At 30.8% G+C, this 18,593-nt stretch overlaps 2 protein-coding genes across 3 annotated transcripts in view; one reads left to right on the plus strand and one right to left on the minus strand.

Annotated features, from left to right (window-relative positions):
- Nucleotides 1-2,245, plus strand: part of LOC118182054 (uncharacterized) — a 41,248-nt gene extending 39,003 nt beyond the window's left edge. Inside the window, exon 3 of the mRNA XM_035351333.2 lies at nucleotides 1,044-2,245. Coding sequence (XP_035207224.1) covers nucleotides 1,044-1,174 — 131 coding nt within the window. The 3' untranslated portion in view covers nucleotides 1,175-2,245. The remainder of the gene's footprint in view (nucleotides 1-1,043) is intronic.
- LOC118182052 (membrane-bound acylglycerophosphatidylinositol O-acyltransferase MBOAT7-like) overlaps nucleotides 1-18,593 on the minus strand; it is a 121,709-nt gene that overhangs the window by 52,535 nt on the left and 50,581 nt on the right. Inside the window, exons 7-8 of one of the 2 annotated variants that reach the window (XM_035351320.2) lie at nucleotides 17,754-17,936; nucleotides 15,837-16,001 (exon numbers count right to left, since the gene is read on the minus strand). In XM_035351320.2, coding sequence (XP_035207211.1) covers nucleotides 15,837-16,001; nucleotides 17,754-17,936 — 348 coding nt within the window. Of the gene's footprint in view, nucleotides 1-6,601; nucleotides 16,002-17,753; nucleotides 17,937-18,593 lie in introns of those variants that run through there. The other variant, XM_035351318.2, reaches the window with a different exon arrangement.

An 18,593-nucleotide genomic window follows, 5' to 3' on the forward strand; every position in this document is an offset into this window, starting at 1 on the left:
ATCAATCATATCTTCCACCTGACTGTACGGAAAGCCGTTTATTATAATAGATGGACAGCCTTGGCAGTCATCCTTACTATCTTCTGCCTACTGTGGGACCAATCTCACCACAATTTTTACAGGCCATGGCAAAGAGCTGCTAATTCAGGGCATGATTTTACAAGGACTACTGTACTACGGTCATGCTTCCATGGCTAGACTGATGATTCAGTATGTCCCTAATCGAGTCTGTTTGACAGGTGATGGCATAGGTCAACTCCTGTCCCAATGTGTCACAGACCTCACTGAATCCTATGTAGTGCATTATAACTTGGATACTACTCGTGAACCGTAAACTTCTGTACCATGCTGGCTAACTGCTTGTATTCGAGGCAGGTGGCACTACAATAATCCCTTGCACATTCGTAGATGTTTTAAATGAATATGCTTTCAATGTTCTTGATTCGTTATGAGTTCCTTTCTTAATCACGAGTGTTACACATACCAATTTTCATCCCATTTCATTGATTTTTTTCGGATGCATTGTATTTTGTCAAGGAATGTACTAAATTATGAGTAATATTTAAATATCTACTTTAAATATTGATTAAATGAATAGGTTCTTGAAATAAAAAAAAAACTTTATAGCTTAATTATACGTTACCTATTTTTATAATTAAAATCAAAACATTTGAGAATGAGATTTAAAGCCTTTGATAACACTTATTGTTACTGTTATAAAAATATGAAACTGCAATAATATTAACAGTAACGGTAATAATGAAGAAATCTGCATTTTGATATATGCACAGATGAAAACTGAATACGTGTACAAAAATTTTGCCCTAAAAATAATGATGAATAAAAACAAAATATCAAATTAGGGTAAATACAGTAGCTTTGTAATATGAAGTTAAACATGAATAAAAGTGAAACAGAATAGAGTGCATTATGTTCTAAATTCATTTTTAGTTACATTAAAAGCACTATTAATGGATTTTGCAATGACTATGTAATTTTTTTTTACCTTTCCAGAATCTAAACAATTTTTTTTTTTTTTACAGCGGAGGTACGAAAAATTCCAGAAGTCGATAATATGATGGTATTCTGCAAGAAATGCCTAGAAAATTTGAAAGATATGAAAGACCAAGCAATTTCTAAGCAATATGATTGGTTGAGTGCTGAATCGGAATGATTATTTAATTTATATTTATGTGGCATTTAATTATCAGCATAGTTAAGTTTTTGTTTTGTGTCATACACTTATAAAATTACCTCTATCTGTTGCAGAATTTCAGACAGATGTTCGTACAGTATAATTTTAAAGACCTTAATTTATTTTTCATCTGCACATATTTCGAACCTTCAATAAATTAAATGGATAAAAATGGTGTAGTAATTAATAAATAGATCTATCTGCACAAAATTTATACACATATGATTGAACTATAAAATTTCCCTTTAATTTTAGGTCTACTTAACTTCAAGAGTTCTGAGAATTTATTAAAAAATTTTGCCAAATGTGGTTGGTAATATTCTGTTTTCTATCTAATAAAAATTCTGCTTTAAAGTAAGCGGTTTACGTAACAGTGTTATACTATGCTATACATTTTTATACAGAAAAATATTTGCTAAATATTACCTGACTTCTATATAGTTTCTAATTATCTTTTACTGCTAAGCTTGTTTTAAGCTTGCAAATCACTGTGCTTCGTGCAATAAACTATCTGAAACTTCATTCCTGATCAGAACACTTAAAAGTGTGAAAAGTTCGTAAAATTCATAAAAGAAGTTGATAAAGGTGAAACTTTTGAGTCTTAAAGCACAGATTGAATTAAAACATTACCTTGCAAATTAATTTTTATTCAAAGGTTTATATTTATTCAGTTCGAAACCTATACGTCAATGACTTACTTTCAAATTAATATTTACAAATTCTAGTGTAGTGCCATATCAAATATATTTCTACAAATCTGTTTCTTTAAAATGCAGCAGGGTTTTAAAAAAAAGCACAAAAATACCGTTTGACAAAAAATTTGCATATTTTCTTAATTCAATGAAATAATCGTTATTTTACAATCACCATCCTACTATGGGTACAGGCTGCTTTTATCATTTGATGTTCAACACTAGAGATGTATCATTTTTCATTTTAATTTTCTTCTTACAGATAGTTATGTAAAGAAAATTAACAGTTCTGTATTCAGCAGCTTAATAGAAAAAAAAAAAAAAAAAAAAAAAAAAAAAAAAAGAGAGAGAGAGAGAAGCTATTAATGATGTACGACTAAATTATATATCTTATTACAAATCAAAACTAAACTACTGTAATAGTACTATTTCAAACTTGAGCAGCAAAAATTACAATTAAAAAGTATGGAGTCCAAGAGTACTATGGCAAAAGCTTTAAAAATCAAATAATTGTAAAATGTTACTGTAAAATATTTAGACACACATGTAGAGTAAAAGTAGCAAATCAAAACAATTTCGATATTTTTACAGTTCGGATAACTTCAAGAAAAGAAAATTGACCACAAATTTTAAATCGGAAGGAGTTTCAGGTTAAATTCTAACAAAGAGATTTCTAATTAAATGATATTATGAAAGCAGGAAATTCTATTACTGTTATGTATGGAAAATTAATAGAATCTTGGAACTGTTTTATTTCACAAATTATGTGGTGTATTAGAACAGGCTGGTGAATCTTCTAAAAAAAGTTCTTCACCCATTACATAAGCTGCATATTCCACAAATGTTAGAGACTAAATCAGTAGGGGGGAATTAAAAAAAAATAAACTTAAAAAAAGGATTAAAAAAATAAATGTAAAAGCATATGAAAATAATTTAAAATACAAAAAGTAAATTGTGATCTAATTTTACAAAAAGCTTACAGCAGAGAATTTCAAGAAATATATCTGCATATACTAAAAGGGAAAAACGTTTTTATTCTGATATCGTAAATGCTGCATTAAGTATATTAATTTTAAAAAATCTTTCAATTCACCCTCAAAAGGGACTTATTTTTGGTACTAGTCAGTAAAAGGTATTACATAATTTTATGATTATGATCTGGAAATTTATTTCATGATTATGATCCTTGTAAAGAATAAAATCTACACATTTAACACTCATTTTCTTTTTCTATTTTTACTTTTGAGTTCTAAAATATTGTAATGATCATTGTATCTTCTGCGTGTGTGTGCAATTATGGCAAAGCCTCGAGGGCTATCTGCCTAAGGGAAGAGCTGCCTTCGTGGAGGACTTTCTAAGGGAAACTAGCTTGTATACACATTACACACGGGAAAACCACTGCATCTTCTGCAAAGCATGTATTACTAATACTGGCATTATTGCAATAAATTTTTTTCAGTTAGTTTGGACATTTTCCATCTCATAAAAGTACACTAATGTACACATTTATTAGCATGTCTGAATAAAGATTAATGTCAATGAACCAGTAGCAAATTGCTTATTTCAGCGTAAGTATCTGAAACTAAGAAAAACAATAATTCAAGTAGGGATAGCTTTTATTAGCAATTTTGAAGTATTTAATTGATAAGTGTTAAAATTTACTTTAAATCGATAAGAGTTAAAATTTATTTTAATTGACAACATTAAAGTCAACGCCTTTCAAAATAATTTGTATACATCTGAGATATACCAATTTTCACAACGCTGTACTTAAACTATCAAAATATTATTTCTGAGCTGTAATTCTTTCGAAATGAACCATAGAATTGCATCATATTAACTAATTTTGTAAATCTACAAACATGGCTCAAGGCAGTTTTTACATTCTGTTAGTTTATAGATGACGGTAAAAAAATACACTTAGACAGAAAAGTTTTAAAATAAAAAAGATATTTTCTTATCATTTCGCATAAATAAAAAACGTGGCTATATAACATATTGGTTTACATTAAGATTCGATCACTGGGCACATAACAATTGTTTGAAATTTATGCCATTTTTCAGAAAATACTTTTGTACCTGTGTGCTAAGTTTTGTCTATTTTGTAACCTTTTCTTCATAGCGTGGGGTTTCTTATACGTGCTATTATTATGAATAGTTCTTCATATTAAGTACGTGTCATACATATATATGAACATACATATAGATAGTTTCTACGGTGCCCACAGAAAGCATTGCGGAGAAAACAACGCAAGGCGAACATTTTGTCGTAGGAAACATCATAGGAGAAAAGAAAGGGAGGGAAAAAATTCGCAGTTCTAAAACGTTGTCGAAAACAAAGTGGTTTAAAAACTTCGTAGCTTAAAAACATCCTCGTCTAAAATATCATCGTAAAATATAAAGCACCTACAAATCATCGCATAATGACAACATCACAGACATATGTTTTTAGCCTTTAAAATTTGCAAATGCATATTCCCATAATGATTTGTAAGCGCGAGCAAGAATGAACCTCTCTATAGCTCATATTTTTGGTAATATTTTTTTTTTTGCTATAAAAGCAAGAATGAAACTTTTGGATTCGAAAGCTAAAACTGAGCATAAAACTAAAGCTATGTACGAGTACTTATGCATTAATGCTACGTACGAGTACTTAATGCTACATAGTTAATCGACTTTAAAATTTATGTACTTTAGCGATTAGAAGTCATTATTTAATTAATCTCGTTTTTGAAGTTGTATTGGCTTCATGAAAAATATAGTCTAAAGAAATTAGAAAAGTGACGATGCATAAATGTGTGAGATTACCTATATTAAAATTGTTTAAGTAATTATCAAATTGCTTAATCTGATATTCTTTGAGTAAACATTAAGTCAGTTCATTAGGCTTCTTAAAATTGTCTTTGACCCTTTTATATACAGCCTCATTTGGATGTTGATTCATTACTTATGATGAAACATATCAGTAGGAAGCTATCTAACATTTCAGTATGGGAATTGGATTTATTGATTTATTTGAAAGTATATTAGGGTTGTCTAAGGGGAGGGAATCCTTTGTGGAGGACTTTTCTCAGAACCTACCTCGTATCCACATTATATATTAGGAAAACCACAAAAATCTTAAGCAGCGAGTACATTCACGGGATCAAATTACCAATGCTCACCAACTTTACTCCTTGGCCACTGGAGGCCATTTCAGGAATAGATTACTAACGGAAACTCATTCGTTTTTACAACTTTCATTGAGAAGGTTCAAATTTAAAATTAGATCTAGAAAATGTACACGAAGATGTTTTTAAAACGAATATATAATTACAGGGAATCCTCTTGGCTACTAGCATCCTAAGATGACCAATGTTTCTGAGAACACAAATACAGATAGAAACAATATCTCTCTAAGATGACCACATCCACAAAAGACTAAAAAGATATGGAATCGTCAATTGTCATTTTAAAGAGTACTTTTTATATTTAACTTTAGATATTTTATAAATAATTTTAAAATATGATTAAATTTTTTCAGAGACATTTTATTCGAAACTTTTTTAGTTATTGCTTGAACTTTTATAACAAACAGTACACCATCTTTCTTTTATGACCACCAAAAAAGGCATTTCCATATAAAGTCCTCCACAAAGGCTTTCCTCAGGCAAATACCCCTAATATACTTTTCAACAATCCAATAAATGCAAATTACGCACTGATATATTACGTAGCTTCTTCCTGACATGTTTCATCATAATTAATGAATCAACATTCAAATGAGGCTGTACATAAAAGGGTCAAAGACAATTTTAAGAAGACTTAATGAACCGACTTAATTTTTACTCAAAGAATATCAGATTAAACAATTTGATAATTACTTCAACAATTTTAATATAGGTAATCTCTCACAATTACTCATATTTCCTTTTCTAATTTTTAAGACAATATTTTTCATGAAGAACTGCCAATACAACTTTATAAAAAAGATTAATTAAATAATAACTTTTAATAGTTAAGTACATAAATTCAAAATTCGGTTAAGTACATAGCATTAAGTATGTACTCATAAGTAGCTTTAATTTTCTGCTTTCGAATGCAAAAGTTTCCTTCTTGCTTTTTAAGGGGAAAATATTAATGAATTTAAAAAATATGACATATAGAGATAGAAATATTTTGCATTGTTACTCGTGCTCTCAAATCATTATGCGAATATGCATTTGCAACTTTTAACGGTTTAAAACATATGTCTGTGGTTATTGTCATGCGATGATTTGTAGGTGCTTTATTTTTTGGACGTGATAAATATCTTATTCGTATGATTAATCAAATTTTCATGTAAAAGTTTTAATAGCTTACAGTCTATTTCTAATTAAAACTATCATAATTATTTAAATCAAACAGCAAAGGAATACTTCTAATAACTGATCTACATTATTTCACTTCGTAATGCTTCCAATACAGAAACTAATTTTAAATACCAACTGAAAAGTTCTTTACAAAGACAGCTTGCTTAAAAATAGCTGCATGTTTTTTAAAAGCAAGCAAATAGGATATGACTGGTTATTTTTTCTAAATTTCTGTCTTAAATTGCTGCTGTTTACTGGATATGCTATTTTGCTAAAGCAAAACAATCTCTCAGATGAAAGCAAATGCAATGAAAATTTTTTAAATTAATTCTATATAATGGTATAAAATAGCGCAAAGAAAAACAAATTCTTAAAAACAAAACTATTTCAAGATTTAAATTTATTTTTGACAGTTTAGTGCAAAGCTGCTTTATGTAATAAATCTCTCAGATTTTTGACAGAGGTGATAGCTATTCTGAGCAGATATTGAAGAAAACATGATAAAAAATCATTCTTACTTAATCCACATGATATACTGTTTAAAACATAAAGCACAGAAAAATTTAATTGTTCAAAAAGTTTCATATCACAGATTTGATTGAGAAATTATTGGACAGCATTAGCCACTTAATCATTCAACAGAAATTCATGAGACCTAATCGATTTGTGCTTCTACATTTATATAATACATTTAAAAGATTGCATGGTCATGCTCTTTAAAATCAAACTTCCAAATTAAGATTTCTGCAAAAATTTCATCATAAGAACATATTTCAATAATGAGTGCTTCTATATTAAGCAGTTTTTCATTAGGTAAAACAGTGGCACTTTCTAATTATAATGGCTCTCAGTAATTTAATAGTGCCAAGATTATTGATAAAGTGCATATCGTTTTACTGCCCATCTATGAAGAGAAGAGTTTCGAGTAATTTCATTGTTATCGTTCTATCAATTTTTTTATGGAAAATTTTAACAATTTTTTTATTTATCAAGGAACGAAAAAGATGCCATATCATTCATCCACGAAACAGACACTTCATATTTCATTTGAATATCCGAAAATGGGATCAAAATGAAATATTATATCAATGAAAGCATTTGGAGTTGCAATGTGAAAAGCTGTAAGAATTTCTGATCACTAAGCTAGGTATCAGAAATGTTCTGATGGCTGGTTCAGTGGTTTCAGAATACCATTTATAACAGTGCTGGATTTTATTTACTGTTGGGCAGACGAAATGACATTGATTTGGTGATAACATATTTGATTAAAACATAAACCCGTCTGCTGTGCAATTTCTAAACGTTTCCTTCATTAAAACTTAGCGATAACCTTGGTGCCATAATTAGAAGGAAAAACCTAATGATTCTTAACAAGTTATAGAAAGACTAAGGAAAAATTGGTCAAAACATTATTTGCGTGCCGTGAATATATATATATATATATAAAAACAATTTCAGAATTAACATAGCACAGATTTTAAATTCCAGTTATTTATTAGCAGATTAAAATAGTTAAAGTATTTTTAAAGACAATATGTTAATTTTAATTCAAAAAACCATATTAATGAAATTATTGCATGACACAGTTATTACAGTTACATTTTTAAGACAGAAATATGAAGTTACAATGTGTTCCATTAACTCTACAGACAGCAGCTTAATCCTTGAAAGTTATTAAATTTTTCTTCAATTGCAACAATTAAAAAAAACCACATAAATATAGCTGCCTGTAATTCCTCTCTGATTGGCCGCTGCTCTTTCATCATGGTCCATTAAAAAATATCCATATGTTTCTCTAAAGTAACACTTCCCTATTCCATTACGAAAACCTTTTACATTTTGTGCAATATAAGCATATGCCTTGAATAGGTTTAAGGCAGGGTTCGGCAACCAGCGGCTCTTGGATGTGAAGCTGTGGCTCTTTAGTTCCATACGCAAAGATTATTTATTTTATCAAAAAAAAAAAAAAAAAAGAATAACTGAAGAAGAGCATCGAGAGTTCAATCGGGATTTGACGCAGTCGTTCGCTTTCATATGCAACTCAGATGGCCTTCCGACTTGTCTCATTTACCTCGAGAAACTCGCACACAATAAAAAACCAAATTTAGAGAGACACTTCACTAAAAAACATACTCAGTTTGCTAGTAAATATCCAGCCAGCAAAGAACGAAAAAAAGCTGTCGACGAGTTCCAAAAACAAAAACAGCAATCAAGTTCCATGTTAAGTAACTGGACGCAATCTACAAGTAATGTTAATCTGGCAAGCTTCGCGGTATCATTAGAAATTGAAAAAAAAAAAAAAAAAAAAAAAAGGGCAAACCATTCACAGATGGTGAGTATGTCAAAGAGTGCTTCATACATGCATCTGAAGAACTGTTTTGTGATTTCAAAAACAAACCAGAAATCTTGAAAAAAATAAAAAATTTGCCACTATCTGCTAAAACAGTACCATATTGAATAGCTAAAATGTCTTCAAATGTAACATATTTGCAGGTGGAAGATGTTCAAATTTCTTCTGCCTTATCACTTGCTATAGATGAGTCTTGTAACATAAAAGACATGGCACAAGTTGCCCTTTTTGTCAGGTATATGTCTTCCCAAGATCCAAAAGGAGAACTTATAGGATTGCTACCACTCTCGGGACAAAATATAGGGGAAGATATAGCGAATGCCACACAAAATTGCCTTGAAGACAATAAGATCGATTTAAATAAAATCCTTTCAATAGCAACTGATAGAGTCAGAAGTATGACAGGAAAAAAAAGGGGGCGACAACGATTCTTCAGAGCAAAATAAACTACGAAATTCTTAAGTTTCACTGCATAATACACCAAGAAGCGCTTTGTGCCCAAACATTTCTGGCCAAAATAGTTGAGGTCATGAATTTGGTAATGAAGATTGTTAACAGCATCCTGTCAAAAGCACTCACCGTCAGAATTCTTAAACGAAATGGAGACTCAGTATTCCGATCTCCTTCTTCACAATAAAGTGCGATGGCTTTTCAAATGAAAGGTGTTGAAACGTTCTGCTTTGTGCTTTAATGGAATAAATACATTCTTAAATGAAAAAGGCATTAATCATCCTGAATTAGAGAATGACAAATGGTTGCAAAAATTTTACTTTATGGTGGATGTCACAGCGAAATTAAATGAGCTGAATCTAAAACTGCAAGGAAAGGGAAACCCAGTCTATGTTTTAGAAGAAGAATTGGTTTGTTTTGAAGAAAAATTAATTCTTTTTGCAGAAGATATTCAGAGGGGTAAATTACTTCAATTTCTAAAGCAATATCGTGATAAAACCTATGCAACTGTTGACACGAATTACTTCAGCACAGTTACAAAAAAAAATTAAAGATGAATTTGCTGACAGACTTGAGCAATTCAAAACCAACAAAACCACTCTAGCACTCATAGTAAATCCTCTCAACACAAATAGTAACGAAATTCACATTGAGTCATTTGGAATTGATATTGAATCTCTAGAAATGCAATTGATCGATTTAAAAAGTAAAGCTTTGTGGAGTCAAAAATTTACAGAGTTGGAAAAGCAAGTTGGAAGAGTTGGAGGTCCAGAAATGAATGTATGTACAGTGGACAGCTTTAAAAGTACTGCCTCGAGTTGAGGCACTTATATTTGATGCATGGAATAGTCTTGCAGAATGCTACAGTGAGGTGAAGAAGTTGGCATTTCGAGTGCTGACTATCTTCGGATCGACATATTCTTGCGAGCAAGCGGTCTCTTGCATGAATATAATTAAAAGTACAGTAAGAAGCCAACTAACAAATAAAAATTTAGAGTCGTGTTTGAAATTTAAAACAACCAGTTATGAGCCAAATTTATCCAAACTTTCTGAAACCATGCAAAGCTAACGCTCCCTTTGAATTTCTTTGCTCAAATGTACGTTATTGTATGCAAAGCCATCACTCCCCTTGAATTTGTTTGCTCAATTGTTTTTTTATTGAAGTACAAGTTAGTGTTGTAAGTAAATATTTAATTTTTTTACTTAAATAATAAGTAATTATTTAATAATGCCATATACATATATTATCTAATTTGTTGTGAAAAACACTATTTATATATGAATAAATAGATATTTTTTCTTATGAATAAATAGATTAGTTTTTGTTTATCAAAAAGCTTTATTTATGCGAGTACTAATTATTGTTGGCAAGAAAAAATTTGGTGGCTCTTTAAAAACTTTGAAATTTTGTAAATTGTAATTTTTGACTCTTCCGACTCAGAAGGTGGCCGACCACTGGTTTAAGGTAATGCATAAGAAAAAGAATGCATTGCAGACTAAAATATTTCTTGTTCCAATTTGAAATATTTTCAAAAGCTTTCTGATCTATAGTACAGGTGGGATGATGTAATTAGATTATTATTATGATTATCAGGGTTTTTAACACAATGTCAAAATCTTATGGAATTTCAATGTTAATAAGGGTCAGTGTCATAGTCAGAGTGGCCGCATTAGGAAGCAAAAACTAAGGGGGACAAAATTTTCAGAACTGTAGGCATGCAGCAGCAGAATTTAGAAGTCACAGCGACAGCACCAGGTGGCAAAAAATGTAGCACTGTTTTGAGCAGTAACCATATTCTTTAAAAGGAAATACCAAGTAAATAAAAATTAAGGTTCTCATGGTACTGAACATGTTAAGTTTTTAAATAACTTTTTTTTTAAAGGGGCATTTTGATCTGTAAAAGCGATGAATGCTCATAGCTTATTTAACAGCTATTATTAAACTGCAGAAATCACATACTTTTAAATGCAGATTGGTAATCATGTTCACAAATGATATGTTCCCTCCACTAATTCACTACAAAGTCCCTTTTCCTAATCTGCACATTCAAAGAAATTATATTAGTCTTTGAATATCCTTGCTTTTAAATTAATTTCTGACAGCATGATACTTTATCTTCAAAATAATATAATCTAATATTTCTGATATAAAATTAATTTCTCAAATAAACGTGGGGTTTACATAAAGTAATGACAACATAGATAGCCCAAATATGTTATTGAACTTAACTACTTCACCGTTTTCCCCCAAGAGAAACTCAGTGAATTGAACATTCAGGTCAGGCGTCAGCAACATCACACACTCCCAGAGGTTAAATGTGTCCTTCATCTTTGCCCCCAGAAACACACTAGGGATCATGTAACGAAATTGAGAAGAGGTGATTCATGGCTTAATTGGTTATTCTCTTTACATAGCGGGGTTGCATCAAGGGTAAATCGACATACAAAGAGAGTTGAAAAGGGAGAAAGAAATATTTCTAAGGCCAGTTCCAGATGGAAAAAGGGTACTATTCGGTTTCGAGGGCCGTAAAAAATCGCCAAACTATTGTTGATGCCAATGCTGCCAAAAATAATTGCGGCAAAAAAGGAAGTATAATAGTCAATAACTATTTAAGATTGATGTTTTAATTTAGATGAAAGGTTAATTTTATATAATACTTTTTTAATATTATTTATATGAAAAATACTAAACATGACTGAATGGAAGCATAAGAGTAAATAACTATTTTAGATCATTATTATAATTTATATAAAAATTGCTAAACACAACTGAATGGATGCCTGCATCGCTATTTCGCTACCGACTTATCGCTAAAGCATAATTTCATCTCGTTGGTTATTCAAACGTAATTTTCTATAATGAATGATGCCTTTTCTTTGAAAATATTCTCGGTGAAGTGCAGAATAGCTCACTTATTTGTTTGCCGCTTTTTACAAAGGTAAAAACAACTGGATTTTTGTCAATTTTCTTTTACTTTTTAAGTGAAAATAGGTCGATGTGTACATAGATAAAGCCAAGAGTGTGCGCAGTGCCATTTTTGTGCAATTCTGGGATTTTTTTTAAAGTGAAAATAGGTCGATGTGCACAAGGATACAGAGTATGTGCAATTCTTAAAAATGCGTCAAACAATGGGGGATTCTGCACTTTACCCAAAATTCTATTGCCGACTTTTCTTCATGGGCAATTCCCAAATTGTTAAATCCATAGGATATTAAAAAAGGATTTAAAAATTAAACTAATATTTCAATGGCATCTTAAGAAATATAGAACTATATAAACTTATGCAATCTGAAATCAGCGTGTACGCTAGATTTGGCGCTCTGTTGAATGGGCGCGTATGCTAGATTTGGCGCTTTTGTGCATACATTTTCGCTGCAAATTTTGACGGTCCTCAAAACGGAATAGTACCGGAAAAAGTTTACCCCTGGAGGAAAAAAAAAAAGAATCAAATATTTGAATTTCATAGGACGGTGATGTGATTAAATTGAAAACTGTACTACATCTCTTCAACCTAATCACCAGGAGGCCCGACAGTAGAGTTGCTGAACACTGGTAGTTCAATTCCAGCACTAGCTACATGGGCATTTTCATTATTTTCACCAAGGATAACATGGACACAAGCCAGTTTCCCTTAGAAAGCCCTCCCTCCCCTTAGACAGAGAGTCCTTGCATGTGCTGCTACAACAAAATAAACAAAACCTAACCTAACGATCAGCAAAATCCTGCACCTTTTGGGAAGCAGGTGAGAGCTTGAATGCTATCTACAAGATAGTTTCCGTTGATCATAGTGATAAGATATGATTTACTGATAGAAGATAAGACTGATGGAAGCACTAAGGGAATATGAATGGAATTAAGATGTTCCATACAGTTGGATAACAAACTTCCATGGTTTATTCTCCAGCAGTCCATCAATGCATGATAGAAAGGTGACCTCGTGCAAATTCTACCTAGGTGCAGGTGACCTAGGAATCCAATTGCCCTGACAACCTTCACCTAAATGAAATGCACTGACCCATCTTGCAAGCAACATATATGGTAAGGCATTTTTGCCACAATCTTCAAAAAAGATTTTTAAATCACTGATACAGTTTTGTAAACATGTTTTAGTGCAATACAGAACCATGATCTTCACTTTTAACTATGCACAACACATCTCCCTGTAGTGACTGCTACTGAAACTAATTCCTACCTATAGTGTTACTGTAAACTAGACATATGAGGTCATAGCACACCCTCAATTTATGATTGTAATATGTACTATCATCACAGTGCATCACTTGTTTTTGCTGCCTGATCTGAGATATCCTTTATCCACCAATGAACAATTTTCTTTGTGCGCTCACACTTTTGGCAGTCTCGTGCCAAAATCAGTGGCTTAATTTTTCTCCTAGTATACAATGAAACTACAGTAAAAACTGAAAGATATTTGTGAATTAGAAGAACTATGTTTCAAACTGAATTACTTAGAATCATTGAATTACAAATATTAATTTAATGTTGTTTGAAAAGAGTATTAAACTTACATGTGAATAGCTAATAATGCTATTTTAATTATAAAGCACATTTAATTAGATTAAAAACATACATTCTCAATTAATAGTATGTGCACATTAAAATTTTCTGCAAAAATAATTAATTTTTCAACTTGTTTGATATTTTTAATTGAATACATAGTATGAAAAAGTAGTAAATTAGCATAAACTTCCATATTTTACTGTATAAAATTATCATTTGATTTTAATTTATGATTTTAAATTAATCCAAATTAATAAAGAATTACTTTTTAATGAGTACTATAAATATTAATTACTATACAAAAACTGATAAAATATGCTCAGCATATTACCGATGGAAAATCCCTTATATTTGGATTTTTGGATAGCTCAGCCTCCTTTTCGATATTTATATATCTGCAGCCATGACGATTGTTAGTTATAAAAATATCATAAAAAGGATGAGTGAGATTCACAGATTCCTTTTGTTTTGATTTGTCCTTTTCTGCTAACCTTTAACTGTTCACGTGCAATCCCTCCCCAAAAAAAGGATTTATATTAAAAAAAAAATCAGTTTCAGTCAAAAATTATTTTCGACTGCCAGAATAATTCAGCACTCTACTACATAATTTTGGTTTATTGTACAATTAAAGCGCACTAAATGGAAGTAAGAAAGAAGATTTAAAGAACTCAAATATCTTCCTTCACAGGTGCTATCACCATTATGAAACATGCCTGAAAGGCATGATAAGTAGCACTGAAATTGATATTCTGAAGTAACAGGTAACACACTACAGCACTTCCCATTTGCTAGACATAGCATCTTTTAAATCCTGTAAAATCATCTGTTAATGTTTGTGATCTCATGCTAGCAATATTTTCAGTACTTTAACCTGTACGTTAAAAAAATGAAATTTATATTTTAAGATTTATATGACTTTAGCAGCAGGTATGTCTATAATTTCAAATATTTAAATATATTTCAATCTAATTTATCCTACAACAAATAACTTGCATCTAAGGTTTGTGCTAATAGCAAATATATAGCTGGTTTAATATAAAGTGGGGGACACATTATACAGCATTTAAAGTGTAAAGTTAATTTTTAATCCTTTTACAGGCATTAGTATTAGAAAGACTGACAATTAATGTACATCTAGCTCTACCAGAGAACTAATCCAACATTCTGATGAATTAGGATCTTTGGTGAAATAAATCACCAGTTAAGACCTAAATTTATCTGAAAAAGCATGCAAATGAAGAAGCACAAATGCCATTCTAAAAGTTAATGTGGTTTGAATGCAGTGATAAGTTATTTCAAAATTTTTACAATATTGTTATGATATTAAACAAATTCCAAATAAACTATAAGTAACTCCCCTCCCCCCAAAAGAGCCATTTATTATTCACCAAATTCTTATAGTTTGACTACATACTTTATATAACATCTGATATTCAGTATCACTTCAAATTCGCATTGTTTCTTTTGATTGCTACATAATTCTACTTTTTATTTATTACACAAATAATTACAGATACAGACCTAGTAATGGATTCAATAAAAGCTGTTTGACAGAATTAATATAAAGATAAATAATGAAATACCTTTTTCACAAATAAAAATTTTTCAATAGTTCATTTTTTTAATTTTTAGCTATTGTAAGTAATGCATCTTTCATTTTTCTGAAAAATTATTTTGATCACTTATGTATAATGAGTAAATGACTAATACTTCCCATATAGCTGGTCAAATAATAATGTTCATATATGTCCATTTCGTATAAAATCATATAAAAAGCATTCATTATGTTAAATATACCAATGTCATAAAATCTAGAATATTGAAAAATATTTTCTGCAAACAAACACATTTTTCAATTAATAACCAATCTTTAGTTTTTGCAAAAATTGCACATTTCGTTTTTCTGAAAAATTATTTTGAGCATTATATTGAGTAAAGTGGCATGACTAATACTTTCCATATAATTACTCAAATAATGGTATTCATATACGTAAAAATAATTGTATTCATATATGTACATTTAATACAAAATCATACAAAAACATAAATTATCATAAATATAAAGATGTTATAAAATATAAAACCTCATTTTGCCTTGTTAGATTCTACTGACAAAAATTTATCTCTTTTTGTGTATGTTCTGGGCCAGTTATTTTTTAAGAAGGCTATAGAAAACATAAATAGGGTAAAAAAATGTCCAATATAATATATAGAGCTCCAGTAGTTAAGTATACTTTGTACATCAAGTAGAATAAATGCAAGACCCATGTATGATACTGAAAACATTTTAACACAATACCATATATAATCATAAATCGTTAGCCAGTGTTTTTCGATATTTTTACGAAAAGCTTTTTCTACTTCAATTTCTGCAATCAACAATAATGGTGTTCCCAAAAGTGAGAGATAATACCCAGGACGTACTCCATGCCATATAGCACTAACAAACATTGTTATTGTCATCCTAGAAAGAAAAAAATAATATAACGCAAAAAAATAAACAAACATATAAATAAGTAAAATACTTCACTTTTCTCTAACACAAAAATATCACATAGTATCAAATAGATTTTGGCTTATATGCATAGAATAAAACGATTCTCAATTACTGAATCAGCATTTTTTCACACATTAGTGGATATACACCTTCAGAAAATGACAACAGAAAGACTAACATACAATCTTTTTCAAAACAATCGAAGCACCATGAAAGAAGAGGTTGTTTTTGATGAAATTGAATATGAGTATAGCTCATACACAGATAATAAAATGATCAAAAAATCACGGTCATAGTACCTGTTCATAATCACCAATTGAGCGTTCAAATTAGTAGTTGATCGAACAGCCATGCTTGAATTCATCAAGGCAAGGAGTGGTAGAGGTTCCTAATGTCATTCTGCGACACATTCATCAGTTGTTGCTCCAGATCTGCGATATTTTGTAGTGCCCAAAATCTGTGGAATTCATCGCTGAACCCTACGCGATGCCGATCATCATGGCTGTAATACCACTCCAGATGATGTTGTGGGGTCAAAGGAAACATCTTAAAGGCTCTGTGAGCGTAACTCCGCCTCATAAGTGTCGTGAGATGGTGGATGGTACCACGGGAGGTATAGTCGTGGCTGTAGTGCGTTGAATAGTCGACAATGATATCGCTGGGGTGGTTTGGGCCTGGCGAACAATCATTCTATCTTGCCGTGCATTTGTGCTTCTTGGCCTTCCAGAGCCTTTATTTCGTCGGCAATTTCCTTGTAGCAATCATTGTTTGGTATGACCACACAGCTTCACACAACAATTCCTAACAATGCGACCATGTTCGAAGTCCTTTAGCTGTGTGCAAGGTCTTTGATATCGTCATAATTGCATCTTTAGTTGCTTCTTTACGGAATTATAATGGCAGCAACAAAAAAACGATAAATTTTCTGCCTGTTACTGGTTATACATTGCGAATCGACTGGGTACAGCTCTCCAGACAACTATTTGACTTTTAAGTATAGCTTACACATTTTGAGAAATTACTGAATGATGAATGGCAAAGAGCAACACCTCTTACTGTCCGACTTGAATGCACCCGACAGTACACCAGTGCTCATTATCTGTGATTCATCTTCTTTCAGCCATAGAACCTGAATATTAGCAAAAATTATCCTATGAAAGTTATAAACACTTCATATCATTATTTAAATGAACCTCCTCAAACGTTTCAGAATGCTGACATCTTTAATGACTAATTAGCATATGCTTGAACAGTCAATTGTGACGGACTATAACATATGGCATTTACATACTTTCATCTGCATCTACAGTTATTTTCAGCAAATCAAATTCAACCACACACAGCAAAATTGCTAATTTTCTTTGTGGTCATAACTTTCAGAAGCCAGTATTTGTTACATTTAAACAAAGTACTTAACTTTCAATTGTTTTAATGAAGCAAAGAAATATTTAGAAAAACCTTTTATTACACTAATTTTGACTTAAGCCAATTTCTTAATAAATTGTACATTTACAAGCAATAAACATGGGATTTCTCATGAAATGCCTTGCTGGTCTAATACTGCATTAAATTATTTCCTCAACAAAAGAAAAGGATTTACAAGTAATTACAACTCTTGAATAAGGTTACTAATGGCAGAATTTTGAAAAATCTACTTAAAACTGAGAAGTATACTACAGAACTAAACATTTGTATAATTTGTTTATAAACATTACTTACTTAACAGGTTTAGAAGCATCTGTTTTTCTGTATATGTATATTGCTAACCAATATTGGACTGTCATGTTCCAGTACCTAATACCTTCCCTAATAGTTGGACGGAATTCACTTGCAAATTCATCCATACATCTAATACATTCAAAGCTATATGTCATATTTTTCAAAGCACTTGAATCTTCTTCACTGCAAAGATGATAAATGAGCAATCAGATATCACTAGCTACTTATAGTCATAGCATAAATTAAAAAAATAAATACACATTCATCAAAATTCATCACTTACATATATTTTACCATCACACTTAAAAGAAACAAATTACACTTTTAAAGCAAAGATATATATGATTATTTTTATAACAAATGTTAAGCTGACAGATTTAAAAATAAAGGCTAAAGAAGCTCCTTAAGGATAGCTGATTTGATCAATGCGTTTGTCAATGTAATTCACTAAATTTGCAGAAATGGAGTGTATTAAACACAAAGAAATAAAGCAGAATCCAATAGTCTACATTTACCATCTATTTAAATAAAGAAAGCAATTTTATCTATAATTGAAATTTTAGGTTAAGTTATTTAACTATGACAAAGCATATGAGTGGTACCTAAGTGGAGGGATGCATTCATAGACAACTTTCAAAGGGAACTGTACTGTATTCATGTTACACATGAGGAAAAGAATGAAAACTCCCATGTAGTAAGAACTAGTCTAGATTGAGCAAGAGTGAGTTATTCCAATTAAATTAGGATATTTACTGATTTCATATTAGGACTACAAACTGAAAGTGAAGAAATTCATTTATTGTACATCAATTCCGTCTACAATTGTTTCGCCAAAAGCAG

Source organism: Stegodyphus dumicola, chromosome X1 (assembly GCF_044657685.1).
Source record: "Stegodyphus dumicola isolate Sdum_Otavi_A_Nest chromosome X1, ASM4465768v1".
Classification (NCBI taxonomy): Eukaryota; Metazoa; Arthropoda; class Arachnida; order Araneae; family Eresidae; genus Stegodyphus; species Stegodyphus dumicola.